The 27,748-nt window shown below is 37.7% G+C and overlaps 1 protein-coding gene across 4 annotated transcripts in view; it reads left to right on the top strand.

Moving 5' to 3' along the window:
• Nucleotides 1-13: 13 nt before the first annotated feature.
• The window catches only part of scai (suppressor of cancer cell invasion), a 33,559-nt gene continuing 5,824 nt past the window's right edge, over nt 14-27,748 (top strand). For 3 of the 4 annotated variants that reach the window (XR_007433874.1, XM_022667760.2, XM_022667759.2), the window contains exons 1-17: nt 14-302; nt 1,435-1,523; nt 11,922-12,033; nt 18,271-18,366; nt 18,932-19,018; nt 19,114-19,212; nt 19,962-20,058; nt 20,170-20,268; nt 20,659-20,811; nt 21,783-21,926; nt 22,017-22,118; nt 23,700-23,778; nt 24,886-24,985; nt 25,814-25,895; nt 26,441-26,513; nt 26,673-26,846; nt 27,490-27,590. Coding sequence is in view for 3 of the 4 variants with exons in the window: in XM_022667760.2 (XP_022523481.2) it covers nt 11,927-12,033; nt 18,271-18,366; nt 18,932-19,018; nt 19,114-19,212; nt 19,962-20,058; nt 20,170-20,268; nt 20,659-20,811; nt 21,783-21,926; nt 22,017-22,118; nt 23,700-23,778; nt 24,886-24,985; nt 25,814-25,895; nt 26,441-26,513; nt 26,673-26,846; nt 27,490-27,590 (1,593 nt within the window). In the remaining variant the exon portion in view is untranslated. The remainder of the gene's footprint in view (nt 303-1,434; nt 1,524-11,921; nt 12,034-18,270; nt 18,367-18,931; nt 19,019-19,113; nt 19,213-19,961; nt 20,059-20,169; nt 20,269-20,658; nt 20,812-21,782; nt 21,927-22,016; nt 22,119-23,699; nt 23,779-24,885; nt 24,986-25,813; nt 25,896-26,440; nt 26,514-26,672; nt 26,847-27,489; nt 27,591-27,748) is intronic. The other variant, XM_022667761.2, reaches the window with a different exon arrangement.

Raw genomic sequence — 27,748 nt, 5'->3', positions numbered from 1 at the left:
CGCTTCGACGTCAGCGACGCGGTCCGAGTATCAAGCTAGTTTGTGAGTTTTCCAGTCATCTGGTCAATGAAAATCGGTGCTGTCCATACATAGGCATCGGATCGCTGCGGTCACAAATGCACTGGCGAAAATCCCTGTTTTATCTGCCCCAATGGGAGACGGCTGGGAGTGAATGACGGAGATTCGGACGGGTTTTTAGCTGCAGGAGTGTGTGAGAGTGTAGCTACTGCCTCTTCAGCCTCTAACGGCTTTTTCTGGAGGGAAAGAATAAAAACACTGAGGAGATAACGTTCAATTTACAGGTAGAGAGACGCTAACGCTTTTACTTTACTGGATAGATAACCTACTGTTTGGATAGTAGATAGATAGGTAAGCTAGGTATCAAGATACGTAGCTAGCTGGGTATTTATTTTTATCAGAATATAGCTAGCTAATTAACTAACTAGCTGGATACTAGAGTAACTCAGAGAGCTGGATAGATAGATAACTAGATAGGTTAGGTTAATGTTATAATGTCTATCATTATTAACCATGCTCCTATAGATAGATAGGTTAGGTATGTATCAAGATACGTAGCTAGCTATCTGTTTGTTTATTTTTCATAAGAGTATTGCTAGCTAGTTAATTAACGTTAGCTGGATACTAGAGTAACTCAAGAGAGCTAGATAGATAACCCTGCTTCTATAAGATATACAACGTTAGGTTAGCTAGGCTGTTTGCTGTATATCTAGTCTCCTTAAAACGCCTTGTGCATTATTGCTGTTGGTTACCTAGTTAGCTAGCTAGGTTAGGTTATCTATCATATCGTAACTAGGTGTGTAGGGGTGTAGCTAGGTGTGCTAGCTATAAATATAAATCTATATAGGTACCTACATATACCTACACTACCTATTGCTGTCTATGGGGCAGTTTCTTGCAGAAGAATTAAGCCTAGTCCCACACTGTATTGTCTTTCCAATTGAAAATCTCCCATTCAAAATACTGTTCAGCCCAAGACTAGGCTTAATTACTGCACGAGAAGCTGCCTCTATATGTTTTTTTATTTAGCTAGCTCGTTAGGATACGTTAGTGTAAGCTGTTAAACGAGGTGTTACAGGCAGCCTAGCTATGAGCTGTCAAACCTCTCCCAAATTGAACAAAGCTCACACTTACATTCATTTCAAGCACTTGACTCCTCATTTCAGTCATTGCTAAGCACAAGCCATACTAGCTATATAGACCTTTCTGTAGCTCTCTGTTAGTGTCTCTGTTAAGCCAAACAGCGAAGAAGGGAGTGAGCAGTATTCTCACCCCGAGTTGTAGAGACCCTGCACCGGCTAAACATCCCCATGTTTACACCCTGCGTGTCCCCCTTTGTCTGCCTTTTTTGCACGTCCTTCAGTTTCCATTTCAGTTTTAAGCAAATGAAAGAAACCTGTTTGGTTCATGTGACAGGATTCAGCAAGGAAACAACAGCTGGATTTAAGGAAAAGGCAGGGAAAGGCAGAAGAGCAGCTGCAGCCGCCGCCGTCGGAGGAGGAGAGGTAAGGTTAAAGATTTTACCACTAGCGAGCTGTAACTACAGCCCTCTCTCTCACAGAGCCTCTTTCACACACACACACACACACACACACACACACACACACACACACACACACACACACACACAGATTTCTACAAACACACTGATGCACACTGGTGTTTAGAAGCAGTGCAGATGTGGTGTAGTGTAGATAGCTAGATGAACCTCATTCTAACAACATTTTAGATGTTTTCGACTATTAAAAACGTGTGTGTCTGCTAAAATATTCTGGTGCAGACCATACATCCATCCATGCATGTATGAATGCACATATAAAAAAATGAGTAAACAAATAAATGACATGAAAATGTATATAAAAGTTTAAATATGTATATGTTTGTCTGTGGATCAAGGAAAAAAATATTTGTGCATATACTGTATGTATAGCTATGTTCCACAGTGATGCAATAAAGCACAGTGATTGTAGATGTGTAACACACCGGCTCCTGACCTTGCACGCTGTTCATGAATGCTTTTGCATGAATGAACGGTTCACGGTAAATAAAATGAAATAATCCTATAGATAAAGATGCATCTGTGCAATCATCCTGCACGCAGCAGCTACACCCGTGCAGATTTGCCCTGGAGCAAGGCTTTAAATAGATACATGCTGTTTTGTAAAGGATGGTATGTGTGTGTGTGTGAGTTGTAAAATGTCAATGGTGATATAAGGAGCATGTTGTAGAAAGGTAGGAGCATTGCTCCAGTCTGATGACGTCACCCATTCAGGTTGGCTGTGCGTGATGTCACTAGGCTTACTCCTTATGCAATCTGGTTTTATTCTGGGTTGAAGTCTCTTTTTTTAGGTACATTTGTGGTTGTAGTTTGTCTTAATGATACTACAAACATTGCACATTGCAGTTCTGCAAAAATATAGATAGGGTCTCATGGGATCTTTTTATTTGTTTCTCAGATATTTTTATTTTGCATAGTTTTTTATTTCTCATTTATTGAATTCTAATATTAGGGAATGTTATTAATTTGTGTACGTGATTGTGTAATACATAATACAAAAAAAGGTTCTACACAATTAGCTTTAGTTTAATTTTGGTACAATTAAGACAGTACTTTTTTTTAAGCACACAAGCGTTTATTCAAATATACTTTATTATACTTATACTTTAATTAATGCGTCATTAATCAACCTTTATTAGCTCAGAACAAATAATTAGTTATTTTTCATTTTAATATATATTTTTTTTAAGTGTGAATTCTTATTTTTACTGGTAGAAGTCTATTTGCAACATGCTCTTTCATTAATAACTAATGAACTGTACAGCATCACTACATGTATGCAAATAATTTCTAGCTTGCAGGAAATCACTGAGTTGTGCAATTGTTTAACAGTGGTATGCTTTTTCTTTTATCCAATATATAGTGTACAGAGTTTTCTTTCCAGCAGCGGCAGACGTGCACTTTCCAACCTTTTTTCATGCTGTTCTTAGAGAGTGTTAGTAAATTTCAGGTTCAAGTTCATTCTTAAGCTCTGCTTGAATTAAATTAAACTAAACTGGCTAGCTTTCTCTGTGTAAATTTCATTTACATGTGGTTTTAAAATGGCTTGTAAAAATGCAGTACTGCATGGATCGTTGAAGAAATGCTTGTTGTGCTTGGAGTCATGAAGCAACTGCGTGTGTAAAAACATGCTGCGGACACCAATGTATATGCCACCATTATTAGCAATGGTCTCCAATTTTTGTGCGTGGCACGGCGGGTCTGGTGTTTGACAGGCTTTACTTACACTCTTAAAGGGGCAGTGTACATAATTACTGAATACTGAATACTATGTTTCCCCAGGCTCAGCACCCCCCCCCCCCCCCATTATGAACATATATGCAATACCAAACACTTCCTGAGATTTTTATACTCAGCAAATTAATTTCTAATTCAGAAATTCTTATTACCAAGCTGAGATGTTTACAATAAAGTAAAAAATAAAGTTCCTCTATTAATTTTATCATGCATTATTTATTCCAGCACCCCACTTTGGCTTAATCTTCCCTCAGACATACAAGCATATATTAGTATTTTAATTAACACCACTAATATAAATGTAATTGCATTTTACATTTCTTACATTAATTCTTTTATTTATATTTCAATTTATACCAGAAAAACTTGTCTTAAAAAGAACAAGTTCAGTTAATTGCAGTTAAACAGCTGTTAACAAATCAGTGTTATTTAGTTATAAATCATTTTACAGCAGCTAAAGTAAAGCTGCTACTGTTATATTTTAATAGTTCACCTTTTTTAAAATATGCTTCTCCGCTTTTTGCTGGCACATTACCAGTCACGTAAACCATAATTAGATTTACTATAAACCCAAGGGAGCAGCATGAGGCTAATGCCCGAGCCCTAGGAATGAACCTGAGCCATAAAGAGTGGCATGACTTCTTTACGAGGTCTCTTGGGGCCCGCTGCATATCTGACTGTGCAGTGCTAGACCATGCCTCGTATTTGACCCTGGTAGCGCTCTGACAGCTTGTCACTATTTTAATGTTTTGTCATCTGTTTCTGTTATATAAAACATATATATATATACATATATATATATATATATATATATATATATATATATATATGTATATATATATATATATATATATATATATAATTTAACTATTCTGGAATTAAGTAATTCAGTTTTTGGAATTATTAGACAGGCCTGTTAAAAAATAACAATCTAGGCTGAGTAAAACGTGGAAGCCGAGTGAATACTTTTAGCTAGGATGTAGCAGGAGACCATGACCATTAGTCTTCAATCAGCATCATGTTAAAGAGATGGGCACTTGTTAATTCAGGAAAGGGAAAAGATGGAATTAGTTCTAGCTTAGCTTATGTATGGTATAGAGATCAAGAGCTTTGTCTAGTATGACCTGTGGTTCAGGCAGATCTGACTGCAAGAGGCAGAAGGTAACATAGACATGAGGGCACCTTGAAACATAATTCTTTCACTCCATCGTTCCAAACCTGAGTGATCATGTGCAAGCACAGGGATAACAGACTTAACACTCAGTTTACTGTCTGATGGCAACATGTTGGCTAATCGGCAGGTATCCTTTTTCCTTCATAAACAGATTAATATTCATTTTGCCACAGCTGAATTTTGCTTTTTTGTTTAGTGGGTGATAATAATTTGTCTAAACCTTTGTAATTTGTATGAAAGTCTAATTTCAAAAATTGTTTTTACACTTCAAACGATCCAAAGCTTGGTTAAGTAGGTGTAAAAGAACTCAATAGAAAAAAATAATATTACCAAAATCTAAATTTAACCAGTGAGATTTCAGCCTAGATTGACTTTCATGTCCAATAATATGATTCTGTCAGTCTGTTGAAAGTGTTCTCTTAGTCATTAGACAGTGTGTGGGTGGTGAAAATGCATCCCCCACTGAGATGCAATATTTTGGTGAGTAAACATGGCTAAGAGCTAAATTTGTCCTTCTGGAGTGATCCAGTGCAGTTTTTTTCTCCCACCAGCTCTGCCTTGGTATTAGAGTAAACCACAAAACTGCTCTCAGACAAAATATTATCTTTGCATGCACAGAAATATTAGTAAAAATTGTTGTGGTCTTGTTTACATGCATGCTACTTAACTATGATGTAAAATGTCCTTTTCATATTCCCTCCAAAAAAAAAAAAAAAACATTTCACACTCACATGCACACACCGCCAGGCTCTTTGAAGCAATACAGGATGCCATTCTCACTTTACAGTCTTTACACCTTGCATTACGCTGCAATAGTAATGTAATCAAATACAGTGATCTTTTTATGGATCTACATAAAAATAGATCTCAGGGATTAAAGCTTTGTTTGTTTTGATATTATAAATCTGTGTAAAACTCACAAAATCTTAAAGAGTTTAGCAGGTATTGACTTGAAACATTTATTAATATGTAAGCTTAGCTTATCAATGACAATCAGGCATGTTTGCTTCATTAATACCTTAGTGTAATGCAAAAAGTCAGTGTCCCAGGCATGGATTAAGTCTAGTCTTAGGCTGTTCAGCATTTGGGGGAGATTATCCACTGAAGGAAAAATGTAATCTAGAGCTAGGCTCAAATTCTGGCTAATAAACTGACCAGAGTTTATTTTATATTATTTTTTTATAAGTATTGTTATACTGATACTGACCATACTGCACTTTCATGCATTTACAGTATCTGCAATAGAAATAACTGCTACCATGAAGCACTTTCTGATGCCGTAAATGCCACTAGGTGCTACTTGACTGAAGTCAGCAGCATGTCTGCAGTACAGGATTATTATGCTTGCTTACTTGCTTACATGTTACTGCATTGTGACAGTATTTTTTCGTATCTGAAACTTTTTCAAATGTGCATTAACTCAACTAGTAAATGCTTTTCTTTTAATCATATCTTATTTGAGAAACAGAACACTGCCTATACCAAAATAACACTGTAACAAATATATATATCTGTTTCGGTATTCTGTATTGACCGACACTGGTATCAGTGTGGGAAAGAAAAAGAGTATCAGTGCATCTCTGCTCATAATGAATCATTGGTGTGCATGAAAACACAATTAGTGTAAGGCTAGCTTCTGTCAGGTTAAATAGGACACCTGCCCTAGTTTGGCTTGCCTTTACTCATACCCTACTTCACAATGAAGTCATTTAATGTCAGGGAGCTCCACAGCTTTTTCTCGCTTTTACAGTTATCTGTGTTTCACAATCACTCACAAACAACAGTATAGACAGTCACTTAAACCCTGCAACTAGTAATGTCACGATAACTGTTTTTAATAATTAAAGGATCCCAGGATTTATTGCAAAAAGAGATTTGATCATTTTCAAATATTTTTATACAGCTAATATATGTTTGTATGTAAATGTGTGTGTGTGTGTGTGTGTGTGTGTGTGTGTGTGTGTGTATAGACATATTAAAAGCACTTACTCCCCTAACACCCCTAACAAACTAAATACTTCTAACCTCATTCCCTGCTCCCCCTCCTTTAACCCACCATTTCATATAGGCCCTGTCAAAAATATTTTTGCCTTGGATTTCTTGGATGTCTTCTATGTCTTCTGTTGTTAATGTACATCATTATTTATAATGATGGATAAAAGCGTCCACTAAATGTAATATAATATAATATAATGTAACATACATATTTGCTTTTGGTATGTTCTCAGTGGCTTTATGAGGTAGAGTCCCCTGGAATAGTTTTCTCAGGAGTTCCTGGAGGTGCTGAACTCATCTCAAATCACCATCTTAGTTGGTTTTAGGTCAGGGGACTGTAGAGCTCAAACACTTGGTTCCGATCCATCAGCTCACAGATGCCTTGTGTTGCAGACATCACCTTTCGAAGTGATGTGGGGAGAAAGCACCACCCAGAGAGCAAGGCAAATTGTGCTCTTTTGGGGCTCCAGTAGCCGATGGCAAGCTACATGAACAGGATTCGAACCGGCGATCTCCTGATCATAGTAGCAGTGCCTTAGTCTGCTGGACCACTCGCAGCCCTTTTTATTTCTGTTTACTGTCAGTCAAACTTTTGACTGGTATACATATTAAACACTGTTTTAAAATAAAGTCAACATACCAACTCAATCTGGTTTGCCTTCTCCTCGCAAACTCAGTGTTCAGAAAGAATCTTGGTTTTGGAGTCAAGGAGATAAAGATGGACCAGTGGTCTGCTGTGCTTATGGAGTTAATTGCTGCAGTGATGGACTTGGGGATTTGTTTACTCTGCTTCACCACAATGCTCACGTCAACTCCATGAGCAGCTCCAGTTGAGTTTGACTCAGAAATAGCAAATAGCTAACTGACTGACAGGAGACACCTCAGGAATGGCCACAACTGTAAGAGTTGTGAGGTGTTATCTTGTGAGTGAGTTTAAGCACTGACTAGTGTGCCCATGGCAAGGCAATGTGAATTATCGTTGGAGCAAGGTCTGATCCATTTCGGAAGCTATGTGGGCACTGGGCAGTTAACAGTTCTGATTTACAGTGGGTGGCAATGATCATGGTTGGCAGCATCTGGTTAGATTTGGGAAATGGGATGCAAGATATGGGATGCAAAACTAATTCCTGTCCCATGACATGTGATATGTCATGTACTTGAGTGACTTTATGATAGTTTAAATATAACTGGTTGCCAGTTAGTAGGCTGTATCATATAGATGTTAAATGTCATTTCATTGCTTTGGCATTAAAATCTGTGAGCATCATCATTGTACCTAAAGTTGTGTTCTTTTCAAAGTTGCCTGCAGCGTTACATGTAACCTGACCTAGAAAAAGATGTTAGGCCTAAAATCAGCTTTTTTTCCCCTCATACATTATTGTTAATATTTTGTTTCTAATTTGAGTCTGTCAGAAAGGTTGAATACAGATGTTAAGACCTTTTAGTTTAAAGACACTCTCTCTCTCTTACTCACACACACACACACACTTTTCTGCATCCTACGCTTCCCCTGCTGCGGCACTCATGCATTTTATGGAAGGATATGTGGGTCAGAATCGCTTCTTTGTGCAGCAGCCACTTACCGGTGCTAGCTTTAGAGGAGCAGCCCTGACTCTCTGTGAAATAGTCAACGCCTTTCTTTAGTAGTCCTCCTGAGCCATGTTCTGCTCTCTCCTCATCCGGCCATTTATCGAAGCTGGTACTCACACAGTCACACAGTGAGTGTGTGCGACTTAGGGCATTTCCATGCTTTCATTTTTTTTAGTTTGGTTAAATCAGACCCTGGTTTGTTTCCACCCATAGTGCAGTTCCTTTGAACAGGTGATGATACAGTAATCGTACTCTGATATAAATCAAATTGCACAACTGCACTGAGGCTCTTCAGAGGAGGTGGTCTCTGTCTGGTCCTGAAAGAACGTTTTGTTAATTTTTGGTGGGAAAGTAACCCGAACTCTGCTGTTCAGATGTAGTTTAATCTAGTTTATTGTCCAGATAATTACTAGAGCTATAAATGAATGCCATCTATGCAGATGTATCTATTTAAACTGTACCATCTAATTAAACTGTACCTTCTTCCTGTATTTACTTTCTTGCTCCCACCCCAGACAGCTCTGACCAATAAGTAAAGAGAATGTTCTTATTTTGTTTGTTGTGAAGCTTCTTGGTGCTCTTGAATTTTTCACTTTTTGGATTTATGTGACAATCTTTGACAAACTTTGTGACACAGTTATGAGTGATGATATGTATTTACTGTGGATGTTTAAAACTATTTACTATTGTGGGTTCTGAGTGGTCCAGCAGACTATGGCGCTGCTACTATGATCAGGAGATTGACAGGAGGTTTGAATCCTGTTCATGTAGCTTGCCATCGACTACCAGAGCCCTGAGAGAGCACAATTTGGCTTTGCTCTCTCTGGGTGCATAGGTGGCGCGCTCACTCCCCACATCACTACACAGGGTGGTTATGACTAGCACAAGGCGTCTGTTAGCTGATGTATCGGAACCGAGTCACTGAGTGCGCTGTGATGCTACTCAGCAATGCTGCATTAGTAGCAGTTAGAAAAGAGGTGGTGGCTGACTTCCCGTGTATCGGAGGAGGCATGTGCTAGTCTTCACCCTTCCAACCCAATGTTTGACAATGTTGAAAAGCGTTTACATCACAATTTTGCTGGTTCGTGCTGCATAGACAGTTGAAAATACAAGGTTGTAGGCAGCAGTAATTATTCCAGCTTTTTGGTTCAGGCTGTTTAGATCAATGTTATTAATATATGGAATATGTATTAATTGTTAATTAATAAATGCTATGATGCGCTTCATTAAAGCTAGATGTGAAACCATATCACTTTGTGAGTTACTTTGTGAAGAGACTTATATAACTGCTTTTGATTTGAGCATTCTGCTAGAGGGATGCTGGACTCTGCAGTAGGCCATATGTGACCAGGGCTGATGGGCAGTGCTGCCAGGCCCTTTTCACTCCAACCACCTTGGATGGACAGAAGAGTTTGTCTTACCCATAAGCATAATATTCAGTAGTACATGCATGCATCTGCACACATACACACGCACGCACACACAAATACATGGCATGCATCATCACAGCTTTCAGGCTAGTATGACTTTTAGTTATAGCTACAGACCATGTTGCATATACAAAAAGGATACAATAATAATCACAGTAGTAGCTATGACTGTGGTAATTTGAATGAAAATCATATTTTTATTGTTCTTGCAGTATGGATTTTCACGATAAACACATTGAAAGGCATGTGATAAGACCTTTAATAACAGCAGACTCAAATAGCTTTACCTGGATGTAGCAGTTGAGTGAGCTTTTCAGACTGCAGACTGCTCATGTGTCATAATTAGGCTGAAGGCAGAGCAAGGTAGCACAAAGTAGAGTGAGGTAGAGGTCCACAGTGAATGCACTCGTCAAAACTACTTCTTAGCCTGAGAAAATAAGTACAACCAAGTCAAGAACCAAGAAACCTTAGAGGAGCTTAAACCAATATAATGTATCTTAATGTATTACATTTCAATCATTTAATATTGAGATATCCCAACAGATTTCATTTTTGTCCCCAATCTAATTAAAAGAAGTGGTCTCCATTTGAATCAGATGAACCACATTTCAGTTTATCCGCCCTATGAAAGCAATTTTTTTAAAAGTCTGGTTTATTAGACCAAATACAGGAAGTTAAAGCTGGCTATAGTCACCACTAATTAATAGAAGGTGAAGTTGGACAGCTGGGGTTGTTGTTGAAATTCATCTCCACTGCAGATTGCACTGGTGATTTGTGTATCTACTGTAAATGTAGATTTTTTTATTTTTACAAAAGCTTACCCCATCCCAACCCGGTTTTCTCAACACTGTTTGTTAATCGTTAAGTTGAACTGGCTGTAACAATGTGGGATAAGCCTGTAGCCAGTGTAGTAACAGTGTGGTAAATGTTTACTGTGTAGCAAAAGGGGGTACAATATGCACAAAAAAATGTGATGCTCCACAACACTGTTAGATATTGGAATATTGATGTTAAAATGATCAATAAAGAGCATAATAAAGTCAATCCCCTTAAAGCGTTTTTAACACTTAGCTTGGCTGCACATATTTTGCCCAGGCTAAGAAATACTGAATTTTTCACACTAAAAGGCCTAATAAATCCATTGCACCTTATGTATGAATTTTACCAGTCAGGTACTTAGGAGCAGTAAAGACACTTTGCTGAAGTACAGCGTTATATAGGAGTTTCAGTGAAGTTCCTCCAGCACCGAAACTGAAGCAGTATTAGCATTAGCTGCTAACCATGCTAAGCACTAGCTTTTTCACAGTTCAGAGGTGAGCATATTAGACTGTAGTCTGTGCATTTACTGTGTTAGAAAAAGCTTCATGAGACGAACTGCTAGCTAATACCCTGGCTTAGCAGAACATTTACAGCTAGCGCTAGCGGTTAGCAGCTAATGCTATTGTGGTTCCTGGTGCACCCAGCCTTAGTGGAAATGTGGAAATCTAAGCTTACTGTATGAAAACAGAAGCACTTTACTCACCCAAATAAAGAGTTTTATGTGTGTGTTCACATCTAACTCACTCTACCTTATTGTGTCATGTGAACAAAGTAAGTGCAGTGTAAGATTTGGGTAAAATATGAATTTGCTATTGTGAAAACTCATATCACAAAAACAATACGTTTTACCTTCCAACCCTAGTTTGGACTTTTGTCCAGACTATCAGGTCTGAAAATGCCCAGAATTGCTATTTAAGCTACAATGTCTTTGTTCTAGTAACTGTAGCTTAGAAGTCATATTTGTTGCCACAAAGGTGGCAAACAGAACTAAACCAGTGCTTTGTATTACTAGAAACTGACATAGTAAGCAGACTGGTGAAAATATGCTACCTGCCAAAGCTTAACCTGAACTAATACACATGCAAAATTCATTGCTCCCTGTTAGATGCAGAACATCACAGCATGTTAGAAACCACACGAGGAAGCTTATGGCAAAACTTACAGCAGAGACTTCTTACAATATAAGGGCTTGGACTGGATCTGAGGTTTGAAATGGCTTAAAAGAAGCTGCAGCATCAGGGACAGGATACATGTGGAGGATCTTGGCATATGGTGAACAACCAGTCCCCAAACAGCCAGCCTACAGTCTTCCTGCACCTTCTTCCCTGGAGATAGGAGAGTGAATCCCAACAGCGTGGTCCACTCCCACACAGTTATGACTCTTCCACTAAAATCATACACTCCAGATTGTGCTCGTCACTGGCTGTATTAATGTGTATAGTTTTTCTACTTAGGTTTCTAGCGGTTGTGTGGTCTCCAGCTCTGACTCATGGAGTTATCAGTCAGTGCAGCTCTAAGCTGCCACACTCAGCTGTGCTACGTCTTTTCTGACCGTCTGCTCTGAAATGAAGTTGTTTTTTTTCCTATTTTTGTGTCACAGCTGTCATGACGGGAGTGGGAGCTGAAGATGACATCCCACTTGGTGAGAGGAAAACTGTCACAGACTTTTGCTATCTTCTGGACAAGTCCAAGCAGCTCTTTAACGGCCTGAGGTCAGTCTCCTCTTTACGTCAATGAATAAAGTCTTAGCTTGGTTTTCCACCCAGACATGTGGCTGATGGAACTAAAATAAACTCCTTTAGATGTCTACTCAAACTTCAAACCTAAGGAACTATCATTTATGTTGGCAATTTAAAACTGCCACTAGTTTTTTTACTTACATTTCAAGCAGAAGGAACCATATAAAAAAAAAAACATGATGGTTCTGTACTCAAATGTTACCTATCAAAAACACTCCCAATAGATCTCTACTCAGACGTCTAGCCTGATCAAGTAACTAAAATAGTTTTCTACTAAAACTAAGTAGATAAAAAACAAGCAGTTTTCTACTAAAATGAAAAATAAAAGTCTCAATTGGTGGTACGTTTTTACAAAACATTTTATGCTTTGGCATTCAAAAAAATGTTTTATACTCAAATGTAAGGAAAGGAGCCATCCAAAATGTAGAGAATTTTGTTGAACTGACAGTTTTCTACTGAGTTCTAACTTTTTTAACTTAAGGAACTGTCCAAGATGTTGGCAACTTTATTTTTATGCTCAAATAGTTTTCAACTTAACTTCTGGCCAAAGAAATATCCAAAATATTGGCTATTTAAAACCACTAAAATTTTCTACATATACTTCTTAGCAAATAAGACAATGCCAGTAGTTTGTGTGTTCTACCTAAAAAAATTCTGAAAGTTTTCTACTATCTAGAGTTTTGTCTCCAATAAAAATTCTAATAGTTTTCAATGTAACTTCTGGTATATAGATTAAGCGTAAAGTAGTTGTCTGTTCTGAAAACTAAAATAAAAAGCAAAAAAACTAAATTTAAAAGGTTTATTTTCAATAATGAGTTGTTGTCATATTGATACAAGTGTGTTTGGAAGATGGTAGCTTCTAGAATCTCCAGTATGAAAATATTGGAAAAAATATTTTAAGCAGAAAGATCAGTGATCAATTTTTCCATGTTTTAAGCACAGTATCTTCCCCCCTCACACTCTATAACAGGACTCACGGCAGCCTACACTCAGCTCTGTTTAGCTAATAATTTGTATGTGACTTAGTCATTTTCAACTCTGTCTATTTATAGGACAAGTATGTCAGAGCTGCAGGCTGTTTCTTTCTCTGTCTTTCTCTATTGCTGACATCACCCTCCCCATCCCAGTTTATTGCCCATTATTTGTACTCTGAGAGATGTGTGCAGTTAATATTAATTACATTAATATTATTGTGTTTGCAATAGGGATTGGCCATTAGCAAATAAACATTTAATTTACTGTACAGTTCCATTATAGGTTGTTATCTGTAATGTGAAATATAACTTTTATTAATACTGTTAAAAATATTTAATTTGATTACTCTTCTCAGATAAAATCAGATAGAAGGTGTTCATGCACCCTGCAAAAATCAGGCATTTAGAAACTAGTTTTTCAGCCATGGATATGAATGGAAAATGAGAAAATTGATTAATTTATTAAAATGGTATGAGTAGCAGTAAGTCTTTATCATTATTTAGACTGGATTAAATTTGTATGGTGCTTTAGAATAATCTCCTCTTTCACAGATACTTTTTACAGGTGTGATTTTATCTAATTTAAGATTGGCTAGATAACTCTACACTTGAGAAAATACAGGTGTCCTTTATGTGCTGTGATAAAAAAATTACATTCCACCTTAAGTGGTCCAAACACCCTAATGTGAAGATAGTGCTGTTTAATGGGGAATAGAAAATTTAAATAAGAAGAAGGCAAATAGTAAGCCATATTCAGACAGTAGTTCAGATCAATAGTTGTAATAAAATATTATTATAATTTTTATTATTATTTTTGTTAATTGATTTGTTGTTAAATTTACACCTTCCTTAAAAGCCAGATTTTTAACTATTTTATACATTATACATTGTAAAGCGGCAACACATGAATCAAGCAATGTGGGTAAGTGTATTCCCTGTGGAGCATGTGAACCTACACTTACACTTTGATGACCTTTGTGTGTGATACAGTATATGGACAAAATTATTGGGACACCTGCTCATTCATTGGTTATTTTGAAAAACAGTTTAGTTTGCTGTATCTACTGGCTTTTTACTAGATACTGGACCATTGCTGTGAGGATTTGGTTGCCTTGAGTGACAAGATTGCCAGAGATGTTGGATAATCAACACCCCAACACATCTCAAAAGTATTGTTGGAGCACCATCCATCATTCTAGCCCACAGCTGGCATTAGAAATGGTGCCAGTAGGTTCATGTTTATCATATTCTGCTTGCAATACTTCTATAAAGGGACTTGACAAACTGTTTGGGGTTTGGACGTTGACATAAAAAGTGTATTAACCATCTTTTTATTTTCATTCTGGGGAGTTATGGAAAGGTTGGGATGAGGTAAACAGTGATTCATTTACATTTTGATCAGGCCAGATTAAGATGGGTTGAGAAGGATGCTGTAGAGCTGGACTCTTAAGTTCTTTTGACTAAAGCATGTTGCAGCCTTTTGAAGAAGACCCCACTGTTAACAGTGTTAGTTTAAAATGTGTATTTCAGCTTTAAGGCCTTTTAAGTTTATTATGAAGAATGCTGTGTTGATATTAGTCCTCTCCCCTGTCCCGTTTCTCTGTGCTAATTAGACTGGAGCTGAAGCTTTTGCCCTAGTTCTGCACTGAACTCTAATCAGCACCCTGAAGACATGAGGAATGATACTGCTATTATTATTTGGACTCGTTTCATTATATACTATCTAATTTTAAGTTTTCACATTTTTTTTTTTTTTTTTTAAAGACACAGAGGCCAGGTTGGTCTAAAACTAACTAAAATTAGTATTAATATTTTTATGTCTTGTACGTTTGTACTTTATTTTTACATTATACATGCACAATAGGGCTGCCTTCTATATTGTTTAAGAATCATCATCGCAATGTGCGCATGCGCAATAGTCACATTGTAAACTCACAGGTCCAGCCATTTGGATGGAGGCCATGCGGTAACCTTGCTTCTTGTGGTTGTAAACACACATATTAAAAGCTTGCACCTCAGTCCAGCACAGTTTTGTGCAGATATTACAGCTGAATCCCAGAAACACGCTGTTATTTACCTTTTAAAAAGCCATTTAAATGCCAGATTAAAGGGCTGATTACTGTTGTTTAGTTGTTTTCCTCGGGTTTTGAGTGCTCGGAGCTGACTCAGCTCTTGATTGGTCTGGATGTGAGACAGCATGTGGGTGGGGGCGGGGCTGGTGACATCATGGGCCCTGCATCACGTTATATATCGCTGAAAAAAGAACTTTTGCAATGTAAATTTTCCCAATATCATGCAGCCCTAATGCACAATTCCATATGCTAAAAATTTAATAATACAGTATATCACATGAGGTCCATTGATCAGATATGGTAAAAATGTTAAAAACCGAAGAATAAACTTTTTAATTTGTTTTAAATGTACCATCAAATGCATTTGAGTATTTTAAGCTTTTTCTTTGATGTATACACTGATATGCCATAACATTAGCACCAAATGTCTTACATTATGTGGATCTGAACGTTCGGACGATGGACCCCACAACACCTCTAAGGGTGGAAGACTTTGCTGACCTGTTCTGACCAGTTGCCCATTAATTTACAATGATTGTCAACAACTCACTGGCGTAGTCCATTGTCCCATCCTGCTTTTATAAGCACCACCACGATTCTAGCTCCCCAAAAACCTGTCAGAAGAGGTGATGTGGAAGATTTTGACAACTTTGCCTAATCAGTACATGCCCTAGTTGGCATGGTTCGTTCCTTAGAGGGTGCTCATGACAGTGAGCTGAGGTGCTGGCTCTCGTGGAAGTGTAGCTCTGTAAAGTTTCAGCAGAATAACATGACTGATTTGTGCGGAATTGGTAAGGGATGCCACCAGGATGAACTTTGAGGAAAAAGGCTAGCCGGTCTAAGCGGCATGATGCCCTGGGCAACATTATGCTGGGAAAACAAAACTTGGTTAAAGTCCTATTGTACCCTAAGGTACAACCATCAATTGCAGTAGTATTCCCTATTGGAAATGCATTCTTGCAGTATTGTTTAGGAATGGTTTGAGGAACATGGCAATCATTTACAATGTTGACTTGGTCTTTAAATTGGCAAATTTTATTGTAGGATGTTCTGACCACAATGTCTTGTCTTGGTTCTTCTGAAGACTTATTTTTCTCAGATCTCTGTGTAACTGCTTTATTAGGACTGCCAACGTTAAAAGAGCGATAAAAACTAAACTTAACTTGACAAATAAATAATATTTTTGAATGTATACCGAGACAGCGAGACGCGAGACAGCGCGTTCAGTGAATTATTTAGTATTGTGATATATATTGGGGGAAAAAAAACATTGCAATGTAAAATGTTTCCAATATCGTGCAGCCCTACTCTCAGGAAATAAAAAACAAAACCTCTACTGGTTTTCCAAGCTGGATTATTTGCTGATAGTTATTGACTGTGTTGATGAACCACACATTTATTTAGGGAGTATCCAGAGTAACTCCAAACTGCTGATATTGATACATTTTTTTTAGGGAGGTGAAGGTCCGTTTTACCTCTCTCTACTATTTACTCCGCTGTGTGTGTTTGAATGTGGCGCTGTGTGTGTTTGGTGGAGGTGGAAATGAGATGATTGTAAGATGCTTTGTTCTCATGTCTTTTTGATCCAATACCATTAACAATCAAGCACATCCATGGTTTAATATCCATGCGTTTTCACACTGTAGTGTATAGTGAAGGTGTTTAATGCTGCAACCCTATATCATAAAGAGCCATAAAGTCATTATTAGCTAATCTTAAATACCCTACTGACCACCCCCCCCCCCTTTACTATTCTTATATCTGCTGTCCTTCTCTCCTGCTTTTAAATCACTGCTCCAGCAGGCAGATATATCACCTGAGCATTAATTCTCTCCGTGAGGACGAGAAATTAATGACACATGGAAAGAAATTAAATCCTGCCTGATGATGGCACCTGTCTCTCGCTCAGCATCTTCTCACAGAGCCCACAAGGTCAGCAGGGTGAAGCATAAATCTCTGGCTGTCCTCTCCCGCAGCCTGGGAGTGTGTTTTATGGGAGTTGTGGAGGATTGTAAATGGGCGTCTGTGAGAGATTACGTGAGCGCTGTGGACGGCTCGTAGTGTGCGCAGCGGATCGTGCGCCGTTTGTATTTGGGGTGAATGAATGGAGGTGGGGCTGGGGAATATATCTTCATCATGATGTATGTAATTGAATATGAAGGACTGACACTGTCGAGGAGGATGTTTATACTGAGATATTATCTGTTATAACAGTTGGAAATGTGCCTGTTTATCTGTCATAAATTGCTAGGTGTCTGTGTGCACATTGCAGGGTTGTGTTTTAGACGGAGTGATTCACCCTCAGGTGTGTGTGTGTGTCAGAGAGAGAGGACCAGAGCATCCCCATATCCACCACCCATGTTGTCATAGCAACTCCCTGATGATAACAATGCAGCTTAGAGCTCTTTTTTGCGAGAGAGAGAGAGCGAGAAAGAGAGAGAGAGAGGAAGAACGAGAGAGAGAGAGAGAGAGAGAGAGAGAGCTCATGCTTCAGCTGATGGGCATAACTCATCAAATTCCATCACGTCACCACACTTACGAGTCACCACAGCCCAGCCCAAACCTCCAACACTCTTCTCCTCTCTGCCCTTAATACCCCCCTCTTCTCTGTCTATCTCTGCTTTTCTCTCCCATTTATCCTTTTATCTCTCCCTCTCTCTCTCTCTGTCTCTCTCTCTCTCTTTCTCAGCCCCCTCTCCCTTCTTGCCCCCTCCCCCTTTACTCCCACTCACTTTATCTGTCTTTCTCTTTACTGTCTCAAAAATATGAATAATAACAATGTCAGAATTGTAGTTCATTTATGCAGCACCCATTTATTTGCTCTAGTGCTTACCATGCCACTGGACAGTGAATAATAGGAGGTGCTTCCTATAAAAAGTAAAAAAAAATAAGACAGCAGTATGTGGATGAGCATTGTCCTGTTGTAACAACGTACCAACAGAGCGTGTGCATAGAAAAAGAACCTTTGATAAAAGCTCTTTCATTCCAAGTGGTATGTGGGTCATCACCAGTAAATGCCAGATATGACCCATGCTCATGGATCTCACACATTCCTTGCCGTCACATGATTTGCTATAAGTAGTGATTAGTTATAAGGTTTGTTACAATAATCAAATAATGTGCTCATACAGACATTTCCTTTTCTTTCTTTTTCTTCACTACAGAGATCTCCCTCAGTATGGACACAAGCAGTGGCAGTCTTATTTTGGACGTACCTTTGACGTCTACACAAAGCTGTGGAAGTTTCAGCAACAGCACAGGTCAGTCTTGAGCTTAAATGAATGAATAAATAAATGAATAAACAAACTGACATTGGCTTGAAGAGCTCACCTTTCACTGTGGGTGGTAATGGTTTCTATGATGCTTTCCTGACACACAAACCTATGGAGGTATTAAGAAATGTTGGTTGCCTGCACAAGTTCAGAAATGGATTGTCTCTTCTATCTGGCCCCACTATAAGGGTTCACTTAAAATCTGATCATTTACATTGCCTTGCCATGAGGACTCTGGCCAATGTTTGTTTAGCTACAGTCAGAGGATAACACCTTCCGACTTATACAGGTGTGAGTGTTTTCAAGCTATTTCTCGGGTAAATACAAATCAGACAAAAAATAAGGGACAAACCACTTACAATTGCTTTGAAAACAAGTTGCACATTTTATTGATTTGATGATATTTGTTGAACAAACCCAACAAAAAAGGCCCAAATAAGCTGAATCCTACATTTCAGGTCAAAATAAAGAACGCAGCAGTTTTGCAGTGTAGTAAGTACATTCTTAAAGGCTGATGTCTGTATGTTGGGTTTCCTCCTTACTGGGATTACAGGCAGGTGCTGGACAACCGATATGGCCTCAAGAGGTGGCAGATTGGAGAGGTGGCGTCCAAAATCGGCCAGCTCTACTACCATTACTAGTAAGCCTAGTTTTACCCAAATGCTACTTGTTTTTAAATTTTAAGTAGTGTGTTCTGATGCTTTTCATGTCCTCTCATATGCTCCCTTTCTCTAGCCTCCGTACCTCGGAAACAAGTTACTTAAATGAAGCATTTTCCTTCTACTCGGCCATCCGCCAGCGGTCGTATTACTACCAGGTCAATAAGGAGGACAGGTGAGAGTGGAAAGTTGTTTTGTTTGATCTACTCATATTTGTCAGAGAGAATGAGCACAAAGAAATGAAACTGTGTGCTGTTTTTTTCACTTTTGTCTGCTTACTGTTACTTGCTTTGTTTGTTTGTCTGTGTCTCTTCTAGAGGTGTGACGCGAGATTAAAACGTGACGATATTTCTTGTCAAGCTTAAACCTGTCTCGCGGGAAAAAAAAACAGTATGAGTTCCGCGGTACAGTTAAAAAGCTCTGTGTGACAGTAGGTGACCTCCACGGTACAGTTAAAAAAACTCTGCGGTACAGTTAAAGAGCTCCACGCGACAGTAGGTGAGCTCTGCGGTATAGTTAAAGAGCTCCGCTCGACAGTGCTCTTACTGTCCCAAAGATTCACAACCCTAGTAAATACTGTAAGTAAATGTGACTGTTTAATAGGCAGTTGTACTAATCCCTTAGCTCTGTACTGTATTTAAAAAAAATGTTCTGTCTCTGTTTGCACTTCAAGCATATTCTTAATATGACTGTTATGGTTATGCATAGTTAAATTACAAGAGATTTAGAAGAAAAACTCTAGTTTTCAAGCCATTTTTCATTTTTGACGTTTTCTTTAAAATGTAATCTCGTCTCTTCTCATTCTCGTGAACCCAGTATCGTGTCTCGTCTCTTCTCGTGATATTAATGTCTTGTCACACCCCTCACACAAGTCTCTTCTTCTCACCGACACTTCCCTCTCTGTCTCTCTCTGATCCTGTCCAGACCTGAGTTGGTAGTGAAGAAGCTGAGGTACTATGCTCGATTTATTGTGGTTTGTTTGCTGCTCAACAAGATGGACCTGGTCAAGGTTCTGGTTAAGGTGAGTGAGTAGTTAATTGTGAGACATTTGACTTTAAGTTAAGAAATATGCACAAACCCTCAATGCAAAGAAAACCGTATAGGGATTGTGAGACGTTTGTCTTTTGTGTAGGAACTATCTGAAGAGATTGAGGACTACACCCAGCGCTTCAATACAGAAGACCAGTTGGAGTGGAACTTGGTGCTTCAAGAAGTAGCTGCTTTTGTGGAGGTGAGTTTATGGTGATGTTTATGGGTAATTTATACAGGGTGTTTTTCACACTTGTTCCTAATACGTGAGTCTGCACCCAGTATTGATTCAGGGCTCAAAGTTGTTGGTTTGCTTTAAAACACACAAACTCCATCCGAATTGTGGATTAATCGTGCAATTCCAAGCACCAGTTTACAGTGTGTTGGTGTGCAAATTTTTGGGAATAAACTTTGCAGGCCTCTCTTAGGCTTGAAAACAGATTTTACACTTGACCGAATAGAACCGAACTCGAGGAACAAGATCTTGCAGCTTGTGTGAAAACACACTAAATGAAATAAGGATTATATATATGAAGATTTTGTGTCATGATTTAAAAAAAATCCTAATAAGAGAGTTTGTGTGGTTCCTCAGGCAGACCCTGTTATGATCCTGAATGATGACAACACCGTGGTGGTTAAGTCCAATCGGCTGCAGGAGGGAGGTGTGCCCCAGTTAGAACCTGGCATGGTGGTTGGCCAGCTCACCTTGGCAGATGCCCTGATTATTGGAAACTGCAACAGTCAGGTATATAATGTGGCTCAAAATAAGATCAACCAGATCATACACAAAACAGAAGCATACGGTCTTTGGATGCTATTTTTATTTAATTTATATGTTTTATAATTGCTGAATTGCATACTGGCGCAAATTTTGCTGTAAAAATGGCTTTTTAAGAATGACCATTGAATGTCTTTGTACTGCAAATTGTAAGCTATGTACCACTTTGTTCCAAAGCATTTAGGTGAAAAAACTAAAACAGCAGACAATATTGTTTTTAGGTGCAAAAATAAAAATGATCATCATTATCATTATCAAGACAAGAGTATTGTTGCATTAATTTGTCATCTTACTCTTAGTTATCAATATAGTGTCTCTAACATCTTTGTTCAGCAGCATAACTTTGTTAATTTAACATATAAATGTTAGTACATTATGTATAACACATTTTATGCTACTTTTTCTCTGACCTGTTTGTGCCATTATATTGACATAACGAACGTCATGGAATAGCAGTTTGTAAATTGATCATGAAGATTTTTCTCAGGTGATGATTTGAGAATGCCCACACCTGTGCAAGTTGTGGGGTGACATGAATCATCAGAGCATTGTTGTGTGTGTGCATTTAATATTACTCAAGCCACATTATTACGTTATGTTACCTGGAATATATCATAGGAGGCTTTATTGCTCACAGTGGACAGCAAAGTGCAGTGGATGCTAATGTTTGTGACTGGTGGTGTCTGGCTAGAATTGTCCATACGAACATTTAATGCAGGACGCCACACACACATGTTGTCACATGACAAAATACTAGTACCTATCCCATAGAAATATATAGAAAGTGCTCAAAGTATTTTCTCTGTAGAGGATATGAAATTATTTTACTTAGTGCATCAAAAATATGTTGAAATGTAAAAAACTTTAGTGACAATATATTCATTAATATTTGGTTGTAATTGTGACTTTATACCTGCTTTCCTGTTTCTTTTTCTCAGGTGAAGTTCAGCGAGTTGACCATCGATATGTTCCGCATGCTCCAGGCGCTTGAGAGGGAACCAGTGAACCTGGCCACGCAAACCACCACCAAGCCAGGGACACTTGTAAGAGAAGACTCTTACACCCTCCCTGTCTCTCTTACTGTTGAGTGTTCTTTTTTTCCTCTTTTTCTAATGCATCAATTTTACCCTCTGTGGGTTTCTTAGGTTTTTGTGTTTTCTGTCATTTTGCAGGAGCCCAGTGAAAAGCCAGCTAAGCGGGAGAACCCACACAAATACCTTCTGTACAAACCTACCTTCAGTCAGCTCTACACCTTCCTGTCAGCCTCCTTCAAGGTGAGATCCCACTTCCTTTACAAAATAACAAACTTAGTGTTAAATAGATTGTATTGGAAATATAATAACTATAATTTAGATATTTATGATCAGTGTTTTCTTTAATGCTTCCAGTCACTTTGTGGTAAATTCATTGCTGTTATTATTTGGTTGGTATAAACTTTAAAACAGAATATTTCTACATTAAAGTATTTGTGTTAAAATATAGTTAGTTCAGCAACAAAACTGATTCCCACTGGTTGCTGTGGTATAACAGGAGGTTTCTGTGGTGTTGTTAGTCAATTGCTTTGGTATCCTAGGTATTTGCTATGGTGTTCCTAGCTGATTGCTGTGGTTTTCCAGGATGTTACTCTGGTGCTGCTAAGTAGACACTATTTAGATGCTACAGTGTGGTTAAGTGATGAGTACTATGGGATTTCAGGCAGGGATTTTGCTTAGTGGTTGCTATAATGTTTCTAGGTAGTTGCTATAGTAAATTATGTTTATTGCTCAGGTGTTGCCAAGTGGTTGCTGAGGTACCTCATGTTAATATTTGGATGTTACAAGTGTATTTTTGTCTTTTGCTATATTTGAAGGGTGCCAGAAACCTATTTATTTATTGATATGGAAATAATCCACAAAAACCCATAGCTACATGGAAACCATGTGTCCAATCAAAAAGCTGTATACAAGCCCAGAGTTGGAACAGTGTTGATATCTTGAAACTGTGGGATGAGATATGCAGTGAAATGTGTTAGAAAAATAATAAAAAAGAAGTAAACTAAGGGGGAGGAATAAGGATGAGGAAGAAGAAGGTGATAATGAAGGAGAAAAATATAAACTGGAAATCAGATGGATGCAGTATGCACCAAAAAAAAAATATTTTTTGTTCCTTAAGATTCTACATAATAATTCATTTTAAGGTTAAAAATAATTACAGAGTGGTACTGAGTAAAATGTATTTGAATCAGATTTTGGCCACAGTGCTCAGCTCTAATCTGAGAACAGTCTGGAGACGCTATTGTAGTGTGAAACTATGTTCTCATTTTCAGGCTTGTTGTTTTGCCTGTTGGCTCATTAGCTTTGGCACGTGTGCAGAGTGGCATAGCACACTAGAGAGGTGTTACTATGTTACAGCTTCTCTGTCTTGGAGCGTAGCACCTCCCTGCAATTAGAGAGAGAGTAGCAGAGAGAAGTCCCATGCACATGTGACTAAACTATTTCTTTTCTGGCCTAATCATTATGTGCTACATATTTGCACATATTCTACAGATATCTTGTATCTGACAGCATTTCCCATATTTGTTTCTGTCTCATGATTTATATTAAGCCTCTTCGGTTTTACTGATTTATATTTTTTTGCCCATGCTCATTCATGCAGTTATCTTTTCAGCCAATTTAGTTCAGTTGTGCAGATATGGACCTGTAACATGTCACATTCCACATTCCCTCTGTCAGTCATGAACAGAAAGCTGAGGCTGTAGGCTAAGAAAACTGAAAAATGGTATCCTTGTATAATTAAGCTTTATCTGATGTACATAGATAGTAGGTTATGACTGTAGTTCTCTGAAGTCTGACTGAGAATTTTTGCTTGTATTTTAGGAGCTACCTGCCAATAGCGTGCTGCTGGTGTATCTGTCAGCTACTGGTGTCTTTCCAAGTTCACGTTTGGAATATGAAGGTATGTTCTTCTTAACTTTTGTATGTAATACTGTAAAAGCATATTGCTTTGTGCGGGCTGTGGCCTCCCAATGGACCTAAGTGGTACTGCTAGGGGGCTATTAGCCACAATATACCCTGCCTGGCCAAAAAAAGACACTAATATTTTGTTGAACCTCCTTTAGCTTTGATTGTATTAGCATTCGCTAATTTGAGTAAAATGAACATTTTACGTTTTATTCTATAAACTACGTACAACATTTCTCCCAGATTCCAAATAAAAATATTGTCATTAAGAGCATTTATATTTGCAGAAAGTTAGAAATGGCTGAAATAACAAAAAAAGATGCAGAGCTTTCAGACGTTTTTTTAAGAGTTCAGAAATCAATATTTGATGGAATAACCCTGGTTTTTAATCACAGTTTTCATGCATCTTGGTATGTTCTCCTCCACCAGTCTTACACACTGCTTTAGGATAACTTTGTCACTCCTGGTGCAAACATTTAAGCAGTTCAGCTTGGTTTGATGGCTTCTGATCATCCAGCTTCCTCTTGATTATATTTCAGGTTTTCAATTTGGTAAAATCAAAGAAACTCATAATTTTTAATGGTTTCTTATTTTTTTCCAGAGTCGTATACTTATAAATTCTTTTTAGCTAACACAAAATGGGGATAACAGAACTTTGGCATAATCACAATCACAGTACTCTCATGGTTCTTTATAGCACTCTCTCTTGTGTATTATTGGCTAAATATAGAATAACCTGAATAAGCCATGGTGAAGAGATTCTTCAGATTTTTAAGTCAGTTTTTGTCAGATAATCATTGACACTCATATGTACACATGATCATAACATCTCATTCTTGCTTTTTATGTTCATTTGCTTACTCAGTTTCTTTTATTAAATTTATTCCTTCTTCTGTTTTTTACAAGGTCATTGATTTTTCCTTTCAGTGAAATAATGAGGGACTAGTCTTAATCCTCAGAGACAATCGTCCTTCGCAGAGTGACCCAAAAGCTCAGTTTCTTAAGATGCAGCTCGGAAATGCTTTAAAGAAGAGCTGAGAATTAAAATAGACAGGTAATGTTAAGTGTTGGTTAACTTTCTGTCCACTGTTATTGTCTCCAGGGCCTTATGATGTTGGAGGTGTTCTGACCAATACTAATCGAGATGTTGTAAACGGCGAGACGGTGCAGAAAAGAAACCAGGCACAGAAAGAGATGCATTGGTAAGGACCATGTTTTCTCTTCTTTTTTAGAAAAATTGACATACATGCTAAACTAGTTGAAATAAAAAAATACAGTGATGTTTTTAAGATCATTTGAATGGTATGGTAATGGTCCAAATATTTGGAAAATGACTTGGAGAGCTATACAGTGACAACATGAGTTTTTTTTTCACAGCTAATTGTTTTATCAGCCAGCAAAGGATTATCAAATCAAATCAAATCAAATGTATTTGTATAGCGCTTTTTACAACTGGTGTTGGCACAAAGCAGCTTTACAGAAACATAATTACAGGACAAAGAATCAGGCAAAAACATTAAACATACAAAATACAGAATACAGAACCCCTAGTGAGCGCAGAGGCAATGAAAAACTCCCTCAGAGCTGCAGGAGGAGGAAGAAACCTTGGGAGGACCAAGACTCACATTTAATTAATTAATTAATTACCTAAAACTATCAGAATTAGTTTAATTTCTGTTTGCTATCAGAAACTCTTGTCCTGATATTTACATATGCCAATTTTAATGATGGTACTACATGCAGTGAGTGTAAGAGTAGTAATTGTCTGGAAACCAATTAAAGGTTGAGCAAATGCATCATTGTGCCTTTCTAAGAATCCAGACTTTCAAAAAAAATGAGCTGCTAAAGTTTCTATAATCCAGTGTTCTGAGGATTTCAGTCCAAGCTTTTAATAAATACATAGTATTTAAAAGTTTGTCAAAAATAATTCATAATTTGTCATCAATAAATTGAAATGCTGTCTCTGTTGAACAGTTATTGTAAGTCATTATAATTATAGTGTGTTTGTGTTTATGTTTTGTGTTTATCAGCCTTCACCCAGGAGACCTATTTCCCTTTACCAGGAAACCCCTTTTCATCATCGTAGACTCAACAAACAGCACAGCATACAAGGTTAATACAATTATTTCACATATACAGCTCTCGAAAAAAGAGATCACTTAAAAATGATCAGTTTCTTTGATTTTACCAAATTAAAAACCTCTGGAAAACAATCAAGAGGAAGATGGATGATCACAAGCCATCAAACCAAGCTGAACTGCTTGAGTTTTTGCACCAGGAGTGGCATGAATCAGTGTGTAAAACTGGTGGAGGAGAACATGCCAAGATGCATGAAAACTGTGATTAAAAACAAGGATTATTCCACCAAATATTGATTTCTGAACTTTATGAATATGAACTTGTTTTCTTTGCATTATTTGAGACACGCTGTCTGTAGTTTATAGAATAAAAAAATCAATGTTAATTTTACTCAAACTTATACCTATAAATCACAAAATCAGAGAAACTGATTCAGAAACTAAAGTGGTCTCTTATTTTTTCCAGAGCTCTATATGCATTAACAGCTTAGCCAAATACTGATATTGCAGTTACTGCAGTTTATTTTCTGCTGTATTTTATATTATAAGGTTAACTGATTTACACTTTTCTCTCTATAGAATTTCTCTAATCTGTTTGGCCAGCCGCTGGTGTGCCTCCTCTCTCCTACCGTTTATCCCAAGAGCATGCAAGGTTCAGTTCCTCTCTGTTCATAATAGCTTCATGTTTTATCACTGCTAATATTGAACTTGAATGGATTTCATTGATTACATTTGAAAACATTTAAGGCTTGATAATTTGAAGATACATTTTATAATAACAATTTAATGTAATTAAATTCTCCCATTTTAGACCAATCCCAGCGTGGGAGTCTCTTCACTCTCTTTCTCTACAACCCTCTCATGGGCTTCTTGTCCATCTGTGGGATAACCAGCATGCGACAGGGATTGTGGGAAAAGGCCCAGGAGTTCCTGCGGAAGATTTCCCATGACATTGGCCAGATGCTCACCAGCTCTCGAGCTATCGGTAACTGTAGATGCTAGGAGCTTTTTTTATTGACTTAAAGGAATACTCTAGCATTTTACAGTCCATTTAACAGCCCTAAATGGCTTTGTTCATACCTTCAAGGCAGAAATAAATTTGTTGAAATACCAAAAAATGTTCCTAAAAGCGTGAGTGACTTGTGTGGTCCCCTAGGGCTTGGTGCTTGGCCTACTCTTATTTAATTTATACATTCTTTCTCTTGGCCTTAAATCCTGAAAGATCATAGGTTATCTTATCACAGATATGCAGACAATAGTCTTTGTTTGGCCCTTTTCCCAAATGTCTGTAGTCCCCTTGGACTTGGGTGCTTTAAGAAGAAAATCACTTTCTGTTTGGGACCAAACTTTTTGTAGTTAACACAGAAGTGTAAGGCAAAGGCTATCTGGATTTAAAAGAGCTTAAATCTAAAAACCTACCATGAATTAATAAACTTAATATTTAATCACATATTTCTAACAGAATTTATTACTGTAATGATTAACAGACTCACAGCATCAGTTTATGAAGAGATACAGTTTTTTCAAGTTGATAACCTAGCAAAAAAAGTATATTTTTCTTTTAGTATTACAGTTACAGTTCATTCAATTAATTCATTAAATTGCATTTTTGTTGTGGTTGTTTTCAGACCAGGCCTTCCTGCAGTTCTATGGAGATGAATTTTTAAGGCTGCTAATGATCCGCTTCGTGTTCTGCTCTGCTACTCTCCGACTCCACAAGCTCTTCCGGGTAAGTAAAAGTATTAATTGAAAATCCAGATTTACAGGTAAAAGAAGTGGTCATGTACATGTGACCATCTTTTACACTAGCCCCATGCAACCGTAAAATGTTAAGCCTTCTGGATTTTAAGCGAAAAATGATGCCTTGTTTCAAATATTTAATTTCTA

The sequence above is a fragment of the Astyanax mexicanus genome, chromosome 1 (genome assembly GCF_023375975.1).
Source record: "Astyanax mexicanus isolate ESR-SI-001 chromosome 1, AstMex3_surface, whole genome shotgun sequence".
Lineage (NCBI taxonomy): Eukaryota > Metazoa > Chordata > Actinopteri > Characiformes > Acestrorhamphidae > Astyanax > Astyanax mexicanus.
The sequence above is the reverse complement of the archived record's forward strand: the minus strand, read 5'-3'. Positions and strand labels throughout refer to the sequence as shown.